This window comes from Bombina bombina, chromosome 11, assembly GCF_027579735.1.
Source record: "Bombina bombina isolate aBomBom1 chromosome 11, aBomBom1.pri, whole genome shotgun sequence".
Classification (NCBI taxonomy): Eukaryota; Metazoa; Chordata; class Amphibia; order Anura; family Bombinatoridae; genus Bombina; species Bombina bombina.
Window position 1 is genome coordinate 169,122,836 of NC_069509.1, and position 22,577 is coordinate 169,145,412.

Sequence of the window (22,577 nt, forward strand, 5' to 3'; positions counted from 1 at the left end):
TTACTGATTTCTAGTAAGTGTTTTTGTGAATTGCGCCTACTGTACTTTTTATAACAAACAACGCTGAGCGTGTGTTGCTGTTTGGTTTGTAGTGTACAACAGCAGATGGAGATCATGTATGCTGGATTTGAGCAGCGACTGTTTCAAGGAACATATTAAACTGGGACTTGTCTAATGATCACCCACGGTGTCTCTGTGATATATAAAAAAATACTGTTTTAATATTTTTTTAAATATTTTCCTAAGATTGATTGATCGATAGTTTATACCCCAACTAATTAATACTTACAAAATCATTTAATACAGTAAAATTGCATAATCAACAAGTGCATGATAAAAAGACAATGCAATAGCACATACTCTGAATTTTAAAGGAGCAATATTTTCTTTCTGACAAATATCAAAATTGACTTCAATTGACAGCCATCAGCCAATCACAGGCTCATATACACTGTAGAACTCTTGCAAATGCTCAGTAGGAGTTAGTTCCTCAGAAAGTGTGCCTGTAAAAGGACTGTGCACAATTTAATAATGGAAGTAAATTGGAAATGTAATCTTGACTTTAGTGTTACTGCTGATTATTCTCTATCATTAAAGTGCAAAATTTGAATTGATAACAAAAGGTTGTAGTCAGCACTGTATTTATTATATTAAATAGACATGGAAGTCAAATTGAAACGTTCACTACTCAGTACATGCAATCTAAAAAAATCAAATACACTTCTATTATTAAATTTACCTCTGTTGGTTTAATTGCTTAAAATATTTCCCATATTCATGAGGGCATACAGAGGTAGGCTGAGGAGTATGGATGTGTCTTGTGCACTTTATGTAAGAAGCAATGTTATAAAAGTAACCTGTAGTGGGAGCTGCAGCATATAATGCTGAGTTAAAGGGACAGTCTAGTCGAAATTAAACTTGCATGATTTAGAGAATAGGGAATGCAATTCACTTGTACCCTCACATTTGCTTTGTTCTCTTGGTATTCTTTGTTGAAAGCTAAACCTAGGTAGGCTCACGTGCTAATTTCTAAGCCCTTGAGGTCGCCCCTTATTTCAATGCATTTGGCATTTTTTTACAACTAGAGGGCGTTAGTTCATGTGTGCCATACAGATAACATTGTGACCACGCCCGTGGAGTTACAAATAAGAGGGCACTGATTGGCTAAATGCAAGTCTGTCAAAAGAACTGAAATAAGGGGGCAGTCTGTAGAGGTTTAGATACAAGGAAATCACAGAGGTTAAAAGTATATTAATAACTTTGTTGGTTATGCAAAACTGGGGAATGGGTAATAAAGGGAATTCTGGTGTAGGCTGTCCCTTTAAGAAAGAGAATGTTCAGAGCTCTGCCATTACTTACTGCTACTACACACACTGGGTGAGATTATATATGCAGCGCAAGCTTCAGCGCAACTGCTGAAACACACACCGTCCGTAATTTCACCTCACACATCTGGGAATCCAATAAACCCCGCTGTCAGTTCATAAAGTTCCGTAAGTCAGATAAACTAGCGATGTCCATAGATGTGCGTAAATACACATTTCCTGGACTCGCCAGTGACTTACGGCACTTTAGAAACTTCCGGCACCTAAGAAAATAAAAAAATATGTAAAATCTCCCATAAAAGTCTAACACGCTTCCAAAAATAAACCCAACACGTAAAAATCCCTATATACGCAATCCCCCCACATCGCAACTAATAATAAAAGTATTAACCCCTAAACCGACAAGCCCCACAACGCAATAAGCCTAATTAAATTATTAACCCCTAATTCGCCATTCACCCACATCGCAAGCTACCTAATAAATGTATTAACCCCTAAACCGTCAAACCCCCACATCGCAATAAACCTAATTAATCTATTAACTCCTAAACCACCAACCCCCCACAATGCAAATAACTAATTTACTAAATCCCCTAACCTAAAACACCCTAAATCAACCCCAAATTAAATAAACTACTAAATCACAATTAAAATAAAAAATTGTAACAGTACTTAAAAATAAAAAACTAAGTTTAATTTAATCTAAAATTACAAACAATATAAGTCTAACATTACTGAAAATTATAAACCAAATGATCAAAAATAAAAAAATTAAACCTAATCCCTTTGGAAAAAAAAAATACCCCCTAATCTAAACTAAACTACCAATAGCCCTTAAAAGGACCTTTTGTAGCTCATTGCCTTAAGTTAAACAGCTCTTTTACATTTAGAAAAACTAATGGCTAGATTACGAGTTTTGCGTTAGAGGGCATGCGGTGCTAACGAGCAGTTTATGCTCACTGCTCACTTACAGACAGCGCTGGTATTACGGGTTTTACAAACCCGGTGTTAAAAGACAAGAAGTGAGCGTAGAGTAAAATTTTGCTCCACATCTCACTCCAATATCAGCGCTGCTTACGTTAGCGGTGAGCTGGTGAAACGTACTCGTGCACGATTTCCCCATAAGGATCAACGGGGAGGGCCGGCTGAAAAAAAGTCTAACACCTGCAAAAAAGCAGCATTTAGCTCCTAACGCAGCCCCATTGATTCCTATGGGGAAATAAAAGTTATGTCTACACCTAACACCCTAACATGAACCCCGAGTCTAAACACACCTAATCTTACACTTATTAACCACTAATCTGCCGCCCCAACAGCGCCAACACCTGCATTATATTATTAACCCCTAATCTGCCGCTCCGGACACTGCCGCCACCTACATTATACTTATTAACCCTTAATCTGCTGCCCCAACATCGCAGACACCTACATTATATTTATTAAGCCCTAATCTGCGCCCCCAAATGTCGCCGCAATATTAACCCCTAATCTGCCACCCCTAACGTCCCCGCCACTACAATAAAGTTATTAACCCCTAAACCTAAGTCTGATCCTAACCCCCCTAATTAAAATATAATTTAAATAAATCTAAATAAAATTACTATCATTAACTAAATTATTCCTATTTAAAACTAAATACTTACCTGTAAAATAAACCCTAAGCTAGCTACAATATAACTAATAGTTACATTGTAGCTAGCTTAGGGTTTATTTTTATTTTACAGGCATGTTTGTATTTATTTTAACTAGGTAGAATAGTTATTAAATAGTTATTAGCTATTTAATAACTACCTAGCTAAAATAAATACAAATTGACCTGTAAAATAAAACCTAACCTAAGTTACACTAACACCTAACACTACACTATAATTAAATTAATTCCCTAAATTAAAAACAATTAAATACAGTTAAATAAAATTATCTAAAGTACAAAAACCCCCTCTAAATTACAGAAAATAATAAACAAATTACAAGATTTTTAAACTAATTACACCTAATCTAATCCCCCTAACAAAATAAAAAAGCCCTACTCTACACTAAATTACAAATAGCCCTTAAAAGGGCCTTTTGCGGGGCATTGTCGCAAAGTAATCAGCTCGTTTACCTGTACAAAAAATTACAAATCCCCCCCCAACATTAAAACCCACCACCCACACAACCAACCCTACTCTAAAACCCACCCAATACCCCCTTAAAAAAACCTACCACTAACCCCTTGAAGATCACCTTACCGGGAGAAGTCTTCATCCAACCGGGCCGAAGTCCTCAACGAAGCCGGGAGAAGTCTTCATCCAAGCCGGACGAAGTGGTCCTCCAGATGGGCAGAAGTCTTCATCCAGACGGCATCTTCTATCTTCATCCATCCCGCGTGGAGCGGGTCCATCTTCAAGACATCCGACGCGGAGCATCCTCTTCTTTCCACGGCGACTGAAGAATGAAGGTTCCTTTAAGTGACGTCATCCAAGATGGCGTCCCTTCAATTCTGATTGGCTGATAGAATTCTATCAGCCAATCAGAATTAAGGTAAGAAAAATCCTATTGGCTGATACAATCAGCCAATAGGATTTTTTCTACCTTAATTTCGTTTAATTTCATAATTAGTTTAAAAATCTTGTAATTGGTTTATTATTTTCTGTAATTTAGTGGGGGGGATTGTATTTAATTTAATTGTATTTAAATTGTATTTAATATAGGGAATTAATTTAATTATAGTGTAGTGTTAGGTGTAATTGTAACTTAGGTTAGGTTTTATTTTACAGGTCAATTTTTCTTTATTTTAGCTAGGTAGTTTATTAAATAGTTAATAACTATTTAGTAACTATGGTACCTAGTTAAAATAAATACAAACTTGCCTGTAAAATAAAAATAAACCCTAAGATAGCTATGTAACTATTAGTTATAGTGCAGCTAGATTAGGGTTTATTTTATAGGTATTTAGTTTTAAATAGGAATAGTTTAGTTAATTATAGTAATTTTTATTTAGATTTCTTTTAATTATATTTAAGTTAGGGGGGGTTAGGGTTAGACTTAGATTTAGGGGTTAATAACTTTAATATAGTGGCGGCGACGTTGGGGGCGGCAGATAAGGGGTTAATAAATTTAGGTAGGTTGCGACGATGTTAGGAATGGCAGATTAGAGGTTAATAAAATTTAACTAGTGTTTGCGAGGCGGGAGTGCGACGGCTTAGGGGTTAATATATTTATTATAGTGGCTGCGATGTCCGGTTCGGCAGATTAGGGGTTAAAAATTTTATTATAGTGTTTGCGATGTGGGAGGGTCTCGGTTTAGGGGTTAATAGGTAGTTTATGGGTGTTAGTGTACTTTTTAGCACTTTTTTTAAGAGTTTTATGCTACGGCGTAGTGTAAAACTCTTAACTACTGACTTTAAAATGCGGTACCAATCTTGACAGTAGAGGGTGTAACGCTCACTTTTTGTCAGACTCGTAATACCGGTGCTATGCAAGTCCTATTGAAAAAATAGGATACGCATTTTACATAAGTGGATTTGCGGTATTTACAATTCTGGCCAAAAAAGTTAGCGGTACACCTGTACCTGCAAGGCTCGTAATACCAGCGGGCGTTAAAAAGCAGCGTTAGGACCAGCCAACGCTGCTTTTTAAGCCTAACGCAAAACTCGTAATCTAGCCGTAAGTTTCCCCTAACAGTAACCCCCCATCAAACTCCCCAAAATAAAAAAACCTAACACTAAAAAATCCTAAACTACCAATTGCCCCTAAAGGGGCATTTGTATGGGCATTGCCCTTAAAAGGGCATTCAGGGGGGGCGGAGCCGGCAGCCAAACTGGTAGGAAGTGTGGAGACAGAGCTCTGGCCACAAAAGTGTTATTTTAGCTCATATAACCTGCTAAATACAGCGAATTTGCCCAAAACATATCTAGGGCAGCTACTACAACCACCTGGCACTGTTTCTTGCTCGTTTTTGCAAAAATTTACAATCGCAAATAACACCCGCTTGGGAGCTCCAGACCATTTTACAGGAAAGGCCGTGGTCGCGGCCTACACCGGCACACGCAGTTAAGCCTTCACTGGCGGAATTACACCTGATTACTGCAGGACCATCTCCTTGAACTACCGGACTACCAAGCACACTGGGAGAGGTGAATATACTGGTTAACAACCAGTTTTTTATGGTACTAGAAACTCAACACTCCTAACGGCATCCCACGTGGCAGTTTGTAAGTAACCAACAACTTGCTTTTTTTTTCTTTCTTTCACTAAGAGACATTCAACTCCGGTTCCTTAGATTTGGCTTTATAGCCATCATTCTACCTTCTGTTGAAGCATTGTATGCAACTGCTACCTCACTGCGATTTTATTTGAATAAGCCTTACAACTCTGTGGGTGGCAAATGGAAACCATTACTTTAAATCTTTACACACTCTACTGCCGCTCTTTATAATGTGAAATCCTCTAATTACCAGTGTGTAGACTGAAATATACCTCATTTATTTTGCCTTCATATTTGGACACTTTGCTCTATACTGATCCTCCACACGCCTAAATCAGACAACATTAGCCTCTGTGCAGCAAAAGCTCTCTTACTAACATTAAGAACTGTGGCCTTTTTTTTTTACAAGTTACTGTACAGCTGTGTATTTTTTCTTTTTGGATAAGACCCTCAGTGCCAAAATTGATGGTGAACATTATTCTAAAGTACTGCTGTAATACCAGACTTCATTGATTCCCAGGGCCAGATTTGACACCCTCCTCCCTTTCCCGCTATCCTCAGTGGTGACGGGTCATACCCCATCTCCTTTTTCCTGCTTCGCCCAAAAGGGGGCACTCCCTCAGGAGGGTGCCATACATGATACCTGACCCTGAGTGACAACTACCCCAGCGGAGGTCGGGAAATCCTATATTACACCAACAGCAACATAGGTGAAACACAAGAAACGCCTTAAGAGAATCAACAGCACTCCTCTACATTAAAATGTGCTGCTAATTGTATTGCCTAAGGGGAGGGGAAGCCCCTCAGGCTCCGGATCCTACTACATATACACATTACTCTGGCTCACTCTGCAACATCAGATTATAAAATTTTGATCTTCTAGCTGTGTCCTGTGCTCTTAATTGTCAGGTGTGCCATTTGAAGTCCTGAAGATGGCACAATCCAACAAACGGAAACCAAAGCCGGTAGGTGGCCCTAAAAGGACTGTGGTGGACCATTTCAATCCTATGATATTATCTACAAATGAAGATTCACAAGATAGCACTAATACCTCAACACATGGATCAGATTTAGTATCCAATACACTCCAAGCCCTCCAAGATGCTGCCCCAACAACGGTGACACCTTCGTTTATTTTATCATCTTTGCAAACTTTGCTTGAGGCACATCACTCCTCTTTTCAGTCCCAAATAACTGCCTCGCTGGCTGAGATGCGGCGAGATTTGACATCTACTTCTGAAAGAGTGGACACAATTGAGAGGAAGCAGGAAGACATGATAGTTGAACAGGGTAATGTCCTTGCATATGCCCAGAGTTTGGCGGAACAGCTTATTATGCTAGAAAACAAAGTGGCGGATGCTTAAGACCAATCCCGCCGGAATAATCTACGCCTCAGGGGGATCCCTGAAAGCATATCCTCTAGTGACTTGGTCACCCACCTTTCTGAATTTTTCAATCATCTGGCACCACCGGCAAATCCAAATGAGGGACTCATTGATAGGGCACAACTGATAAACCAAGAGATGTCATTGTTCGGCTACACTTCTACACATACAAAGAGAGGTTAGTAAGAGCCTCTATGTCCAAACCCACCTTGCCTGAACAATTTCAGGACATTAACATCTTTGCCGATCTCTCTCACCACACCCTCCAGCAGCGAAAGTCTTTTGGAAGTTTCACCAAGTTTCTTAGGACAAACAACATAAAGTACAGATGGGGTCATCCAACCAGACTTTTTGTTCTCAAGGACAACCAGCAGTATATTGTTACCACTCTTGAACAAAGTCACAACCTTCTGCAAAAATGGAGTGCCACATCTTCATCTTCACCTGACTCTCCACTACAAAGCTCTTTGAACCCTATGGTCCCACAATGGGGTCCTTTACCCCAAAGACCATCCAGTGACTTAGCTACAACTACTCAGGCACGAGCAGATGACGATGACTGCACATGAGGTATAGGGGTGGTGGAGCATCTCCACCTCCCCACTGCTCACTAACCATCTGTCAATATCATTTACAAGTGACTTTCCATTGCTCAATGTTTTCTCTTTTTTTTTCCTCCTCCTTAGGTTTGATATATGCAAAGTATTTTATTTTAAAGTGTATATGTGTCTACTCTCTATACTACTCAATATCTTTTTGTTCTTTCTTTCCTTCTTTTTTCCACTTTTTTTTTTTTTTTCTTTCTTTCTTCTTCTCTCTCTTTTTCCTCTCTTTTTTCCTTCTCTTTTTCTTCTCTCTTCTCTCCAAGTCTCACCTCCTACTGGGGATAACTTTTCCTATTTGCTATGGGGGCCCGGGAAACACCTGAGCTTTTAAGAGCATATTTTACTCTCTTATTGTTAGTATGCTTTGTTTATCTAGAGCGTGAGATGGCCGCATAATGGAGATGCAACACTGAATGCACCATTTTGTGGTGACCTCGCTCTCATATGCATTGTTCTCTCAGATTTGTCATTTACTTTCTAATCCACCTAAATTACAGATGATGTATGCTGTGTTGTATATGCCACTTGTGCTTCACGGTACCTCTTTCGGTGACATCCTCCCCCATCTATCTTACAATGGGTTCGGGCATTGTCTGCCGCCCGCAACACCGGGAAGTATCGTGCTTTCCAACTGGCATAATAGTTCTCTAGTATTTAATTGATAGTGCTTGAAGATGCCGTGAACTTACTGCAATGTACAGATTATATGTTGTTTTTACCATAGCGGTTATTTTATTGTTGGGTACTACAAAAGTTTACTCGGTTGGCGGGGCGGATACATTCCGCCAGCTGATGGCCTAATATATCAATACTGTTGATGTTTTCTTACATTGTACTACCCTTTATATGTTGTATGGTTATGTGGAGCCACATCTTGGCTGATATATTTTGCAATACCTGGGCCATCCTGTGCTGCATGCTTCCTCCACCATTAGCATACTATCAGTCCCATCTTCTATTAGATGGGTTGACGAACTACCTGCGATTTTCGGGATGTGGAGGTGGGGTGCTGAACAGGGGGCTGGTTTACCCTTTTGCTTTAGATTCTCACTGTTATGTTGATGTTTAACATTCACTATTATTGCATTAATAGATTTGGTCCGAAATTGATGCTATTTCCCCCCACTCTCCCCCTCTTCTCTTCCCCCCCTTTTTTTTTTTTTTTTTTTTTTTTTTTCTTTCCTTCTTTCTCTCTCTTCCTTTTATCCCATCTGGACCCTCTCTTTTCTTTTCTACCCACTCTGTCAATCTTTCCCCCCTGGATCCGGGGCCTGTGTGTGTACTTATCCCTCCCTCTTCTCTTCCATTCACACTTTACTCTTTCTTTCCCCTGTCAAGCTCTCCCAATGATGCGGATTTAATAACTAAATTGCCAGCTGGCACTGGCTACCACTCCCCCCACTTAAAGTACTCTGGAAAAGTATTCTAGAGACTGCATACGCGGTTTATCTTGTTTATATACCGCACCTTGTACTCTTATTTGACTGTTTGTACGTTTTAACTTGAATATTGTTTGTACCAGTATTATTTCCTTTTATTTATGAGACTGTGTTGAATTGTATTTATCCTAAGCAATCCTTTTTTTTTTTTTTTTTCTTCTCCTATTCCTCTCGTGTCCTCTGCCCTTTTTGTCCCTTCCCCAACTACCCACCACTTTCCTGACAATCCGCCCGACCCCAGTCTATAGCGAGAGGACGCACATTTGTAACTATGCCATACTGTTGTGTCACTCACAATGTGAGAGGACTCAACTCTCCGACTAAGCGCAGTCTCTGCCTTAGATCTTTAGCCAAGGCTCGGGCCCACCTGGTTTTCCTTCAAGAGACCCACTGGGTAAAAGGTACAAAGACACCCATCCAGTCCAAATTGTATCCGATAGTTGAAACTGCCAGTTTCTCTCAGAAATCAAGAGGAACGGCTATCCTCATACATAAAGATGTCTCTTACGAGAAAATTTTTGTCGACTCTGATCCTCAGGGACGATACCTGATTCTAGTCTGTAAACTGGACGGTGCGCTGTATACGCTAGCCTCTTATTATGGACCTAATAAACAACACATTCGGTCTCTACGCAAGTTTCTCCAGAAACTGGAGACTCTGCGTCAGGGCCTTTTGCTTCTCGCCGGGGATTTCAATCTTATATGGGACCCCAATCTGGATAGACGATCGGACACCCCCCGCAAATTCCCTAAGCCAATGGCTGAATTATCGCACCAATTTCGACACTTAATCTACCGCTTCAACCTATTTGACATCTGGCGTGCCCTTAACTCGACTGCTCGGGATTATACTTATTTCTCTCCAGTACATCGCTCATATTCGCGGTTAGATTTTTTCTTCTGTGACCCGGGTCTTCTGGATGGTGTGACTCGTACTTGGATTCCTCAATGCCCATGGTCCGACCATGATCCTGTATATATCAATTTACGATCCTCCATAGAACTTCAACGAGCGGCAACATGGCGCTTGCATCCTCACTTGTTTTCCAATCCTGGAACGGAGGCTTCCATTGCTGAAGACATTACCGAGTTTCTAGCTTCTAATGACAATGGTGAAGTTGACAACTTCACTTTATGGGCTGCACTGAAAGCATATATCCGAGGGTCGTTTATAAAAATAGCAGCAGCCGAGAAAAAACGCAAAGGAGAAACCCTTGCACAACTTACTATGAGCCTCCGAAAGATTTCTGGGGAACATAAAATGAACCCCACAGATACACTGTCCAAGCAACTAGTGGATCTTAAGGCCCGTATAGTACAGTTGGAGTCCGAGAGGACAGCCGTGAGACTCCTACGGCTTAAAGAATTATACTACCATAAGGGTAATAAAGCTGATAGATTATTGGCCAATAGATTACGCCAGAAAACGGCGGCAGCGCGCATCCCCATGCTGAAGATAGATGGACGGTGTGTTATAAAACCCACAGATATTGGCAATGCTTTTGCAGATTACTATGCCGCCCTCTATAATCTACAACAGGACGGCTCAATTAGCCCTCCAACATCTGAGAATATTGAGACATTTTTAGCCTCGCTGAACCTCCCTTCGGCCCCACAAGACTGCATTGACTCTTTGCAGAATCCCATTTCACTAATAGAAATTAAAAAAGCTATCAAATCTCTTAAGGCCTTTAAATCACCAGGACCAGACGGCTTCTCTGATCTATTTTATAAAAAGTTTCAAACCCAACTACTTCCCGTTCTAGGACGTTTCTTTACGCTAGCAAGCGAACGGGGCACCTTTGCGGCCGAATTTTTACAGGCCACTATCATTACTCTCCCGAAGCAGGGAAAGGACTTGACCATTTGTGGCAGCTATAGGCCGATTTCACTGTTGAACCTAGACGTTAAGTTGTACGCTAAGATTTTAGCCTCGCGCCTCAATTCTTTACTACCAGCGCTGGTCAGACCAGATCAGGTGGGCTTTGTCCTACATCGGCAAGGCCCAGACAATACAAGACGTCTCCTGAATGTCTACCTTGAAGCTCATGGTTCCCACTTGCCCTGTGTCACCCTGTCGTTGGACGCTGAGAAGGCCTTCGACAGGGTGAACTGGAAATATATGTTTGCTGTGCTGCGGCGCTTTGGTCTTCCGGAGCCCTTCATCACGGCAATCGCGGCTCTTTACTCTACCCCGTCGGCAGTAGTCAGGGGTCTGGGGTTTTGCTCCAGAACTTTCTCAATAACGAACGGCACGAGACAAGGATGTCCAATGTCCCCACTTATTTTTGCCCTCATGATGGAACCCTTAGCCGAGGCCATCCGGTCATGCCCCTTAATCCGAGGGGTATGTGTCCATCACACGGAGCAGAAGACTGCTTTGTTTGCAGACGATCTAACGGTGCTTGTGTCGGATCCTATTACTTCTCTTCCCCATCTATTTTCCCTACTGAATAAATTCTCCTTAGTCAGTTACTACAAGCTAAATGTCCTCAAGACTGAGGCGTATGCTATTAACATTTCAGACGGGACTCTTAATGAACTGAAACGCACTTATAAGTTCGCGTGGTCTACGACTCATATCAAACATCTCGGGGTTTATCTCTCACATAGTATTCCGAAGATGATAGAATTGAATTTCAATCCCTTATTGTCAACTATTGAAAAATCGACCGACACTTGGAATGTCCCATCACTGTCATGGCTGGGTCGAATCGCGGCCTTCAAAATGAGCCTCCTACCAAAGCTTACCTACCTATTCCGCTCCCTACCCATCCCGATTCCTAGATCTACAATTTACAAATTCCAACAACTATGTAACAAATTCATTTGGCGCAATAAGGCTCCGAGACTTGCTACTAATATTCTACAACAACCTCTTCTGGCTGGTGGGGCGGCTGCCCCCAATATCCTAAAATACCATGAGGCTGCCAGACTCTCTCATGTAACCCAATGGAAGCTGCCGTTGGAGAGTCGATGGGCAGAGATTGAACAAGCATCCCTCCCGGCTGGATTCACCCTACAAGATCTAGTGTGGATCCCTAGACACTCTAGGACGCCAGCCCTTTTGACTAATCCTATTGTCAAATCAAATTTGCAGTTTTGGGATAAGGTTCGCAACCTTTCGACCGTAGCGCCGCATCCCTCGCCATCGCATTCCCTTAGGGGGCTGCTATTGTCATTGCCAGACTCCCATCCCAACTTATGGCTCGCTTTGGGGCTGACTAGAATAGCAGATTTTTATGCAGGGGATAAGCTACTAAACTACCAGGACTTTCTTCGGAAGTTTAATCCGCCTCCTCGATTGCACTTTGAATTCTGGAGACTACGTAGCCTTCTCCTCTCGTGGGGCTTCGGTGCGGGCCCACTAAGGTCTAAAACCGCTTGGGAAGTTCGCTGGGACTCTATGACATCCCCCGGTAAACTTCTGTCCATCTCGTATCTTACGCTCATGAAGCCTCCAGTTTTCTATAAATCCCCTCCAGTAAGGCGATGGGAATCTTCCCTGATGGTTTCAAACGAACCACAACAATGGCGGATGGCTGTCCAATTAACCAAGAAAGCTATACACTGCATAACCCTGTACGAGTTATTTCTCAAGGTTATGCTACAATTGCATATGACTCCCATCCGCTTGTTTAAAATCTCGGCAGTCAATTCACCCAAATGTTGGAGGGGCTGCGAGGAGTTGGGAACGCCCCAACATATTTGGTGGTCTTGCAGTCAGATTCAGCCGCTTTGGCAAAAATCAATCCGATACTGCTCTTCAGGGAATATCCACTTACCTCTGTCCCCTAGTTCATGCCTGTTCCACATCTTGCCTAGGAAATTGACTCTACCTCAGAAACTATTCTGTATTTACCTATTTCTAGCTGTTAAATTAGCTGTAGCGCGTATGTGGCCTGCAACGCACTGTCCCTTCGTGGGAACAAGTGATGGACATACTGGATTTTGTTAAAAGAATGGAGTCCTATGTCTCCCATGTCCACGGGTCCACAGACCTTCAGTCCCAAATTTGGGCACTTCGCCCAAAGTAATTCACCCTACAAACACTTTGGGGACTTTAGGTTCCTCGGGTTAGCTGTAACCTGTGCTACTAATGTCCTCCTGCCCATTCCCCCTTTCTTCCCCTTATCTGAACCCTCCCAATCTCCCCCGCTCCTATCCCTTGTCGATGTATACCCCCCTCCCCTCCCCTTTTTTTTTTTTTTTTTTCTCCTTTTTGGATAGCTTGACACAGTTTCCTTTTTTTCTTTTTTCTATGTATAATCTGGTTAACATTTCTGATTGTCATATTCTATGTTTAAGCTATAATTTTGGTATGAACATTTATGATGATGAAACCTCTATACACTAAGGAGTTTGCTGACTTATATGGGTTATTAATAATATGGGTCTTTTTCCACAACAAATGGACTTTTGCACCCTCCCATGGAGAGGTGGGAATAAGATTATTGACCAACAGACACCGAACATGGACTTAAACATCCAGCATTCTCTCTCTTGTGCTCCTTATTTTATGTGATTGTTTTATATAATACTACCTCTGGTTAATCCTGTTATTCCTGTTGTATGTACTATTGATATGTATGTACATGCTTTTGATGCTCTTATGTTCATTTATCTTTTAAAACAATAAAAACTATTTAAAAAAAAAAAAAAAAGGGCATTCAGCTCTTTTACAACCGCCCATCAAAATCCTTAATCTAAAAAATAAAAAATAATTTTTTTTTAAAAAAAAGCCTAAATCTAACCCCCAGATAGGTACTCACGGTTCCTGAAGTCTGGCAAGAAAGTCTTCTTCCAAGCAGTGACATCTTCTTTCATCGTGGCGACCTCTTCTATCTTTATCCAGGACAGCAGGAACTGAAGACCGGCAACCGTGGAACTGAAGACCGGCAACCGCGGAGCCATGGAGCAGGGAGAATCCCTTTGTACACTGAATATTGAATTCAAGTTACGCGTTTAAATATGGCGTACCTTGCATTCCTATTGGCTGATTTGTATCTTCAAATTCAAATCAGTCAATAGGATGAGTACTACTGAAATCCTATTGGCTGTTCAAATCAGCCATTAGGATTTCAAGAACCATGAGTACCTATCTGGGGGTTAGACTTAGGCTTTTTTTTTATTTATTTTTTAGATTAGGGATTTAATAGGCAATTGTAAAAGAGCTGAATGCCCTTTTAAGGGCAGTAAAAGAGCTGAATACCCTTTTAAGGGCAATGCCCATACAAATGCCCCTTTAAGGGCAATGGGTAGTTTAGGATTTTTTAGGGTTAGTTTTTTTTTATTTTGGGGGGCTTGGTGGGTGGGGGGTTTTACTGTTAGGGGGAACTTAGTTTTTTTTTTAATGTAAAAGAGCTGTTTAACGTACTGCAATGCCCTATAAAAGGCATTTTTAAGGGCTATTGGTAGTTTAGATTAGTTTAGATTAGGGGGTGTTTTTATTTTGGGGGGGGCTTTTTTATTTTCATAGGGATTAGGTTTAATTTTTTATTTTTGATAATTTGGTTTATTATTTTCTGTAATGTTAGACTTTTTATTTTTTGTAATTTTAGATTAATTTAAATTTAGTTTTTTTCTTTTTAAAGTAATGTTAGGTTTTTTTATTTTAATTGTAATTTAGTATTTTTTTATTTTAGGTAATTGGGGTTCATTTAGGGGGTGTTAGGTTAGGGGGTTTAGTCATTTAATTAGTTATTTTCATTGTGGGGATTGGTGGTTTAGGAGTTACTCTCTTAATTAGGTTAATTGCGTTGTGCGGGGGTTTGCGGTTTAGGGGTTAATATACTTTATTAGGTTACAAAGTCTGTAACAAAAAAGAGTGCTTTACCCCTACAATTATATAGGAAAAATCCTCAGTGAATAATACAGGAACGATTTTTTAACCATTCATACTTTATCTTTATTGATTTAACTATTCAATCATACACGTTTAAAAGCACTGGGGGATTGCGTTTGACAGGTAGATATTGCGCATGCGTTAGGTGTTAGTTTATATTTTCAGGGAGTTACGGTGCTCACATTTTCATCTTAAGGCTTGCTGCGCCTGCCTATGTGTGGTGAGGTGAAAATGGAGTAAAATGTCTCCATTTTCATTGTGTAAGTCCTTGCGCTGAATATGTGATACCAATTTATGACCCGGTTCTGTTTTTTGGGAGTAAAATTTTCGGGGGTGACGGGTGAAATATATGTGCCGCATTTACATGCGGCGCCGTAAATGTGATAGCAAAACCGGATTAAACACCGGCGTCGCCAGCAACACCGCATATGTAATCTCGCCCACTGTTTGGATGACTACTAAGACAGATGCACTCAGTTTGTGATTAAAGCCTTCTTCTGAATATACTGCATTCAGTCTAAAAGCTACAGGTTGTTGATATAACAGCTGTTGTATAGTGCTGCTCACAACAGATTTTCCTGAGCATACCTCAGTATGCCCTCATGGAAAGGGATCACATTTATATTAAACAGACCAAGAAAATGAAGCAAATGTGATAATATAAGTAAATTGGAATTTTTCTTCAGATTGTGTGTTCTATCTAAATAATTAAAGATTAATTTTGACTTCAACGTCCCTTTAACCTTTCCTTGTGCACATAACACGTTAAATTGCTGTTTTTCTATATAAATAATAATACTTTTGTGCCTTCTATGTCTCTCTTAAAAACCCTTCATTACTTTATAACATAAAGAAAATACTATGTAATATTTAACATGCTGTGAAGTTTTCAAGTAGAATTTAAAGGGAAATAAAACCCAAAAATTTTCTTTCATGATTCAGACAGAGCATACAATTTTAAACATCTTTCCAATATACTTTTATTATCAAATTGTCTTTGTTTTCCTGTTATCCTTTGTTGAAAAGCAGGAAAGTAAGTTCAGAAGTGTGCACATATCTGCAGCACTAGATGGCAGCAGTTTTGCTACAATGTTATACATTAGCAAGAGCACTAGATGGCAGAAGTTTTATAACAATGTTATACATTAGCAAGAGCCCTAGATGGCAGCAGTTTTATAACAATGTTATACATCAGCAAGAGCACTAGATGGCAGCAGTTTTATAATAATGTCATACATTAGCAAGAGCACTAGATGGCAGCAGTTTTATAACAATGTTATACATTAGCAATAGCACTAGATGGCAGCAGTGTTATAACAATGTTATATATTAGCAAGAGCACTAGATGGCAGCAGTTTTATAACAATGTTATACATTAGCAAGAGCACTAGATGGCAGCAGTGTTATAACAATGTTATATATTAGCACGAGCACTAGATGGCAGCAGTTTTATAACAATGTTATACATTAGCAAGAGCACTAGATGGCAGCAGTTTCATAATAATATTATACATTAGCAAGAGCACTAGATGGCAGCAGTTTTATAACAATTTTATACATGAGCAAGAGCACTAGATGGCAGCAGTTTTATAACAATGTTATACATTAGCAAGAGCACTAGATAGCAGCAGTTTTATAATAATGTTATACATTAGTAGGAACACTAGATGGCAGCAGTTTTATAACAATGTTATACATTAGCAAGAGCACTAGATGGCAGCAGTTTCATAATAATATTATACATTAGCAAGAGCACTAGATGGCAGCAGTTTTATAACAATGTTATACATGAGCAAGAGCACTAGATGGCAGCAGTTTTATAACAATGTTATACATTAACAAGAGCACTAGATGGCAGCAGTTTCATAATAATATTATACATTAGCAAGAGCACTAGATGGCAGCAGTTTTATAACAATGTTATACATTAGCAAGAGCACTAGATGGCAGCAGTTTTATAATAATATTATACATTAGCAAGAGCACTATATGGCAGCAGTTTTGTAACAATGTTATACATTAGCAAGTGCACTAGATGGCAGCAGTTTTGTAACAATGTTATACATTAGCAAGAACACTAGATGGCAGCAGTTTTATAATAATATTATACATTAGCAAGAGCACTATATGGCAGCAGTTTTGTAACAATGTTATACATTAGCAAGAGCACTAGATGGCAGCACTATTTCATGTCATGTAGTGCTCCAGAAATGTGCACGCTACCTATCCAGATATCTCGTCAACAAAGAATAACAAGGGAACAAAGCAAATTTGATAATAGAAGTAAATTAGAAACTGTTTTCAAATTGTATTTTCTATCTGAATTGTGAAAGAAAAATTTCGGGTTTCATGTCCCTTTAAATGTAACTTCACAGGAAACAATAAAGGTAAATTATTTGAATATATAATTATTATAAAAAAAATTTTTTAATGTAAGGTTTTCTTATTAATTTGTGGAAAAATATTCAAGTAGATGCTAAAAGCACGTGCTTAGCATTTTAACGAGTCCCTGGCTGCTGGGAAATAAGTGCATTGCATTGTCTCACTGTAGAACTTAAAGGGACATGAAACTCAAAATTTTCTTTCATGATTTAGGTAGAACAGACCATTTGAAACAACTTTACAGTTTACTTCTATTCTAAAATTTGCTTCATTTTCTTGGTATCATTTGTTGAAGGAGCAGCAATGCACTACTGTTTTCTAACTGAACACATGGGTAAGCTAATGAAAATCGATATATATATATATATGCAGCCACCAATCAGCAGCTAGAACCTAGGTTCTTTGCTGCTTCTGAGCTTACCTAGATAAACCTTCAGCAAAGGATAACAAAAGAAGGAAGCTAATTAAATAATAGAAGTAAATTAGAAAGTTGTTTAAAATCGTATACTCTGTCTAAATCATGAAAGAAAAGTTTTGGGTTTCATGTCCCTTTAACATGTAATTCCTAAACTTGGCAAAGCAAAGGCATCAGACATTTTACTTCATAATGATGGTTATTGTTTACCGTTTTGAATAGGAACTGCTGTGTTAAAACCTGATAATGACTTTGTGCTTGTGCACCAGAGCCCAGAATGCACAGCACTTCAGCACGCAAGGGTCTGAGAACCTGGAACAAAAACAAATTGCAGCAAGAAACATCAATTCTTTTTTCTTTTCTTTTTGGCCACAGTGCAACAATGTCCTAACCATTAGCTCAGTCATTTATATTCAAGCGGTATAAACTATAGCACTGCCACTCTATGATTCACAGTACATATTAGGAATTACCTTCATTTATTATATTTCATAACTGTCAAAGAGGCGATTAAACGGAGTACGCTGATGCCTCTCACTGAAATAATTGGAGTAAGGCATTATACTTTATAAGAAAGCATTATAGAATGTAATTACATGCTTTTGCAAGATTTACTTGATCTCAAGGTAATGTACTGAGATGCTCAGTAAAATAAAAATCATTTCAGCTCACTTTAGAGGTACACAAAAGTACACTTCAAATTTGATTAGAAACACTTTTTGTAATATACATGTGCTTGCAAAAATGTTTCTTTTAAAACTTACTACATCTTTTCTTTTAACTATTGCAACCACACTAACGCTGATGGCACCTAAAGAGTGTGTAGGTTAAAAGGACAGTCAAAATAAAAATGTGCTTTGTTCTCTTGGTATCCTTTGTTGAAAAGCATACCTAGTTAGACGTGTATCGGCTCAGGAGTGTGCACGTGTGTTTAGCACTCTATGGCAGCTATGTTTTGCCACATTGTATGTAGCAGTGCTATAAATTGTTGCAATCACTGCTTCTATAGAGTCCTAAAGACAAGTGCACGCTGCTGACTTACTTTTCAAGAAACGATACCTAGAGAACAGAGAAAATTTGAAAATGGAAGTAAACTGGAAAGTTGTTTAAAACAACATGCTCTATACAAACCATTAAAGTTTAATCTTGACTTTACTATCCCTTTAAAGGGACATTCTAGTGCATTCTAATTGTCATTATATACCCCTACGTGTGTGCCCAGCGCTACAGAATTAGGTGGTGCTATACAAGTAAAAGAAGATAATAAGTTTTGCATTATTGATGCTGCAACTCTATATCTTCTACCTCTACAAAATGGTGGTTTATCGAAATCCTTTAGAAAAGCTTATCACATGATTTATCGATAAAAATCTCCTAGACGTCTATAGTGAATTTTTTGTTGAAAAATCATTAGATAATCTTCTCTATAGAAATGTGATCGACCCCATAGTTAAAGGGACACTGAACCCAAATTTTTTCATTTGTGATTCAGATAGAGCCTGCAATTTTAAGCAACTTTCTAATTTACTCTTATTATCAAATTTTATTTATTCTCTTGCTATGTTTTTTTGAAAAAGAAGGCATCTAAGCTTCTTTTTTTTTTGGTTCAGTACTGTGGACAGCACTTTTTTATTGGTGGATGAATTTATCCACCAATCAGCAAGAACAACACAGTGTGTTCACCAAAAATGTCAATCAATGTCTGTGTTCAGCTCAGCAGCTGCAGCACTTGCTAATCCAAGCAGGGCTTTAACTATGTATTTAAAGGGACATGAAACCCAATTTTTTTTCTTTCATGATTTAGAAAGAGCAAGCAATTTTAAACTACTTTTTAATTTACTTCTATTATCTAATTTGCGTCATTCTCTTGATATAATTTGTCAAAAAGAATATCTACATAGGTTCAGTAGCTTCTGATTGGTGACTGCACATAGATGCCTCATGTGATTGGCTCACCCATGTGCATTACTATTTCTTCAACAAAGGATATCTGAAGAATGAAGTAAATTAGATAATAGAAGTAAATTGGAATGTTGTTTAAAATTGTATTCTGTATCTGAATCATGAAAACAAAAAAATTGTGTTCCTTTAACTTATTTGCAGAGGTTAAACACATAGCATTAAAAGTGCAAAAATTGCATACAATATATTAGAGCATACAATTTTTGCAGCACAATCTCCCTTTTAGGATAAAGAATATGCAGGAGCTCAGCTATCAACAATAATTTGGTTAAGAGGCCAAATGTAAAATTAGCAGGTGTTGTAGTTAGGGTTTATGGAGGGCCAGATAGTTAAATGTGGGCATACAAATTGTACTTTTAGGGTTAATATTGGTGTTAGTGCTTGTGGTAATAGTTTATTGCAGTGATGGAGTCAATGGGTTAATGAGTTAAATGTGATGTAGTAGGTGGTGGGTAAGGGTTAATTGTATTGGGTTAATGAGGACGGCAGTGGCATCTATATAACATTGGTAGCAGTGCAGTCTGAGACCTGATCGTGATCTTACACCCACCTCTCCCATAATCACCTGTTAGTCATTTAGTAATTTGGTGATGAATAATGAAAAAGATAAAAGCTGTAGTCACAGAATAAAACTTTATTTTATTTAGAACACTGGTCTTCAAACCTGTTATCAAGTCACCCTATCAGGTCAGGTTTTCAGGATTATCTTAAGTGAGAGCAGGTAAAATAACCATGTTTAGCTGATTATTTCACCTGTGCTCCAGTTCAGATATCCTCAGAATCTGGCCTGTTATGGAGACCTGATGACAGGTTTAAAAACCAGTGCTTTAGAGCAGACATCGTCAAACTTGGCCCTCTAGAGGTTTTGGAACTACATTTCCCATATGCTGATATGCTGGCTGAGCATCATGGGAAATGTAGTTCCAAAACCTCTGGAGGGCCAAGTTTGAGGATGTCCGATTTAGAGGGTGGTTATATTGCCTGAGGGCCACATTACATTATACTCACATACTAAAGATACCAGCTCAAATCAAAAGCCGTTAATAATCAAATTTTTAGTTACAAATTAAAAATGAGTTACTATTAATTAGTTTCATTTAATTGTATAAACTAATTAAATTTGGTACAAATATACATGCTTTTTATTTTATTATAAATACTATGGACCACATTAGAAACCTTGAAGGGAATCCCTGTTCTAGACTGATAGAACAGCCCATTAAATGGAAACTAAAACTGAAAAATATTCAGCATATTCTAGAAACAACATAACTATTTAATTAACAGTAACGGCCAAACTACACCTTCATGATTCAGATAGAACATATCCTTTTAAACCATTTTCCGATTTACTTCTATTACCTAATTTGCTTTATTTTTTGGGCATCCTTTGCTGAAAAGCATATGTACATTTCTTAAGCAGCAGCAAATTACTATAGGGAGCTATACCCAATGTGTTCAGCTAGCTCCCAGCTGCTGTTGCTGCTCCTTCAGCAAAAGATACCCAGAGAATGAAGCAAATTCACAATAGAAGTAAATTGTATTTTCTATTTGAATCATAAAATAATTTTTGGGGGTTTCATATCTATTTAGACATCTCAGAGGTATGAAAAAAGGCCAGATGTCATATTTACAAAAAACTATAAATACAATGATTTCTTACCCTTGTGGCAATTGCTGAAACCGCAGAAGTCCTTCTGTCTGTTATGACTTTACCATCAATCACCTAAGTAATAAAATATTAGTGTCACATTAAAGCAGAATATCATTTATTACCTAAAGGATGTCACTTTAAAACCTTATGCTAATAAAATGAAAAAATTCATAATTACATGACGCTCTCATGAAAAAGTAACTTAGTTGTTTACAAGATACATGCAGCCCTAAAAATAATTTGATGTATTTATAGTTTTTTTATAGTCAATTTAGTAATATTTTATTAATTATACAGGATTTTATTATTTCAGAGGACAGAAAATAAGTGAGGGTTTTGCGTGACTAAAACAAGCCCTGCGTTGTCCTGTTCTGTTGACAAACTGTAAAGCAGTTTCAGCAAATTAATAAAAACAGAGGTGCATCTAAACCAGAAAATTTAGGGTGCAAAGGTTGTCACATATCAAGGGTGGCTGGTAGGTGTAACCTCATCTTGTACACCCTATTCCTACCTTTATTTCTTGCACTACCTATTTACTTACATCACTGAAAAAGGTAGCATGTGTGAAACGCGTATTATGTGCTTTGCTAGATGCCATGCTTTCATATGCTGTGATTCTGCTAAAAATAAAGCTTTACGTTTTGTTTTTTTGTTGTTGTTTTTTTTTTTTTTTTTTAAATCGCACTTCCCCTCCTTTACCTCGTCCATTATGAAGTGCCATGCTGGTACGAAACGCGTAGGGTGGTATGCTGGCTGTAGTTTGCCTTTTTTATTTATTTTCACATTTTGCACTTAAAAAGGTTTTATAACTTTGCAGTGCATAACACGTTAAGCTAAAATAATACAAGAAAATATAAAAAAAACACATTTGTAAAAGGTTTCTGATAAGAACACAAAGAGAGTCTGGTATACGGCTTCTAGGTTCATAAGTTCTGATGGAGCTATATATAGTCTATACAATGTCCTTTTCTATAGGAGTCTTTATGGTTCAAACTAAAAATACATCACAGAACCAATACTATACTTGTTAGCAGCCTCATCCTAGGATTAAAACATAGTGTAGCATTAGATGCACAGGGAAAAAAATGTATCAAACAATCATTTAGAAAGAATGAGCTCTGTTTTATAAAAACATCAATGTTATCAGGGTGAGAGGAATGAAAGTAAAATACTTATGGAAGGCAAAACAGCTTAAAGGGACACTAAACCCAAACATTTTCTTTCATGATTCAGGTAGAGAATACAATTTTAAACAACATTCCAATTTACTTCTATTATCTTATTTGCTTCATTTTTTAGATATCCTTTGTTGAAGAAATAGCAATTCACATAGGTGAGCCAATCACATGAGGCATCTATGTGCAGCAACCAATCAG

General features: G+C 38.4%; 1 protein-coding gene across 2 annotated transcripts in view; it reads right to left on the bottom strand.

Annotated features, from left to right (window-relative positions):
• The window catches only part of CRYM (crystallin mu), a 76,416-nt gene that overhangs the window by 33,668 nt on the left and 20,171 nt on the right, over positions 1–22,577 (bottom strand). The window contains exons 3-4 of one of the 2 annotated variants that reach the window (XM_053694756.1): positions 21,211–21,273; positions 17,796–17,897 (exon numbers count right to left, since the gene is read on the bottom strand). In XM_053694756.1, the coding sequence (XP_053550731.1) occupies positions 17,796–17,897; positions 21,211–21,273 (165 nt within the window). The remainder of the gene's footprint in view (positions 1–17,795; positions 17,898–21,210; positions 21,274–22,577) is intronic. The other variant, XM_053694758.1, reaches the window with a different exon arrangement.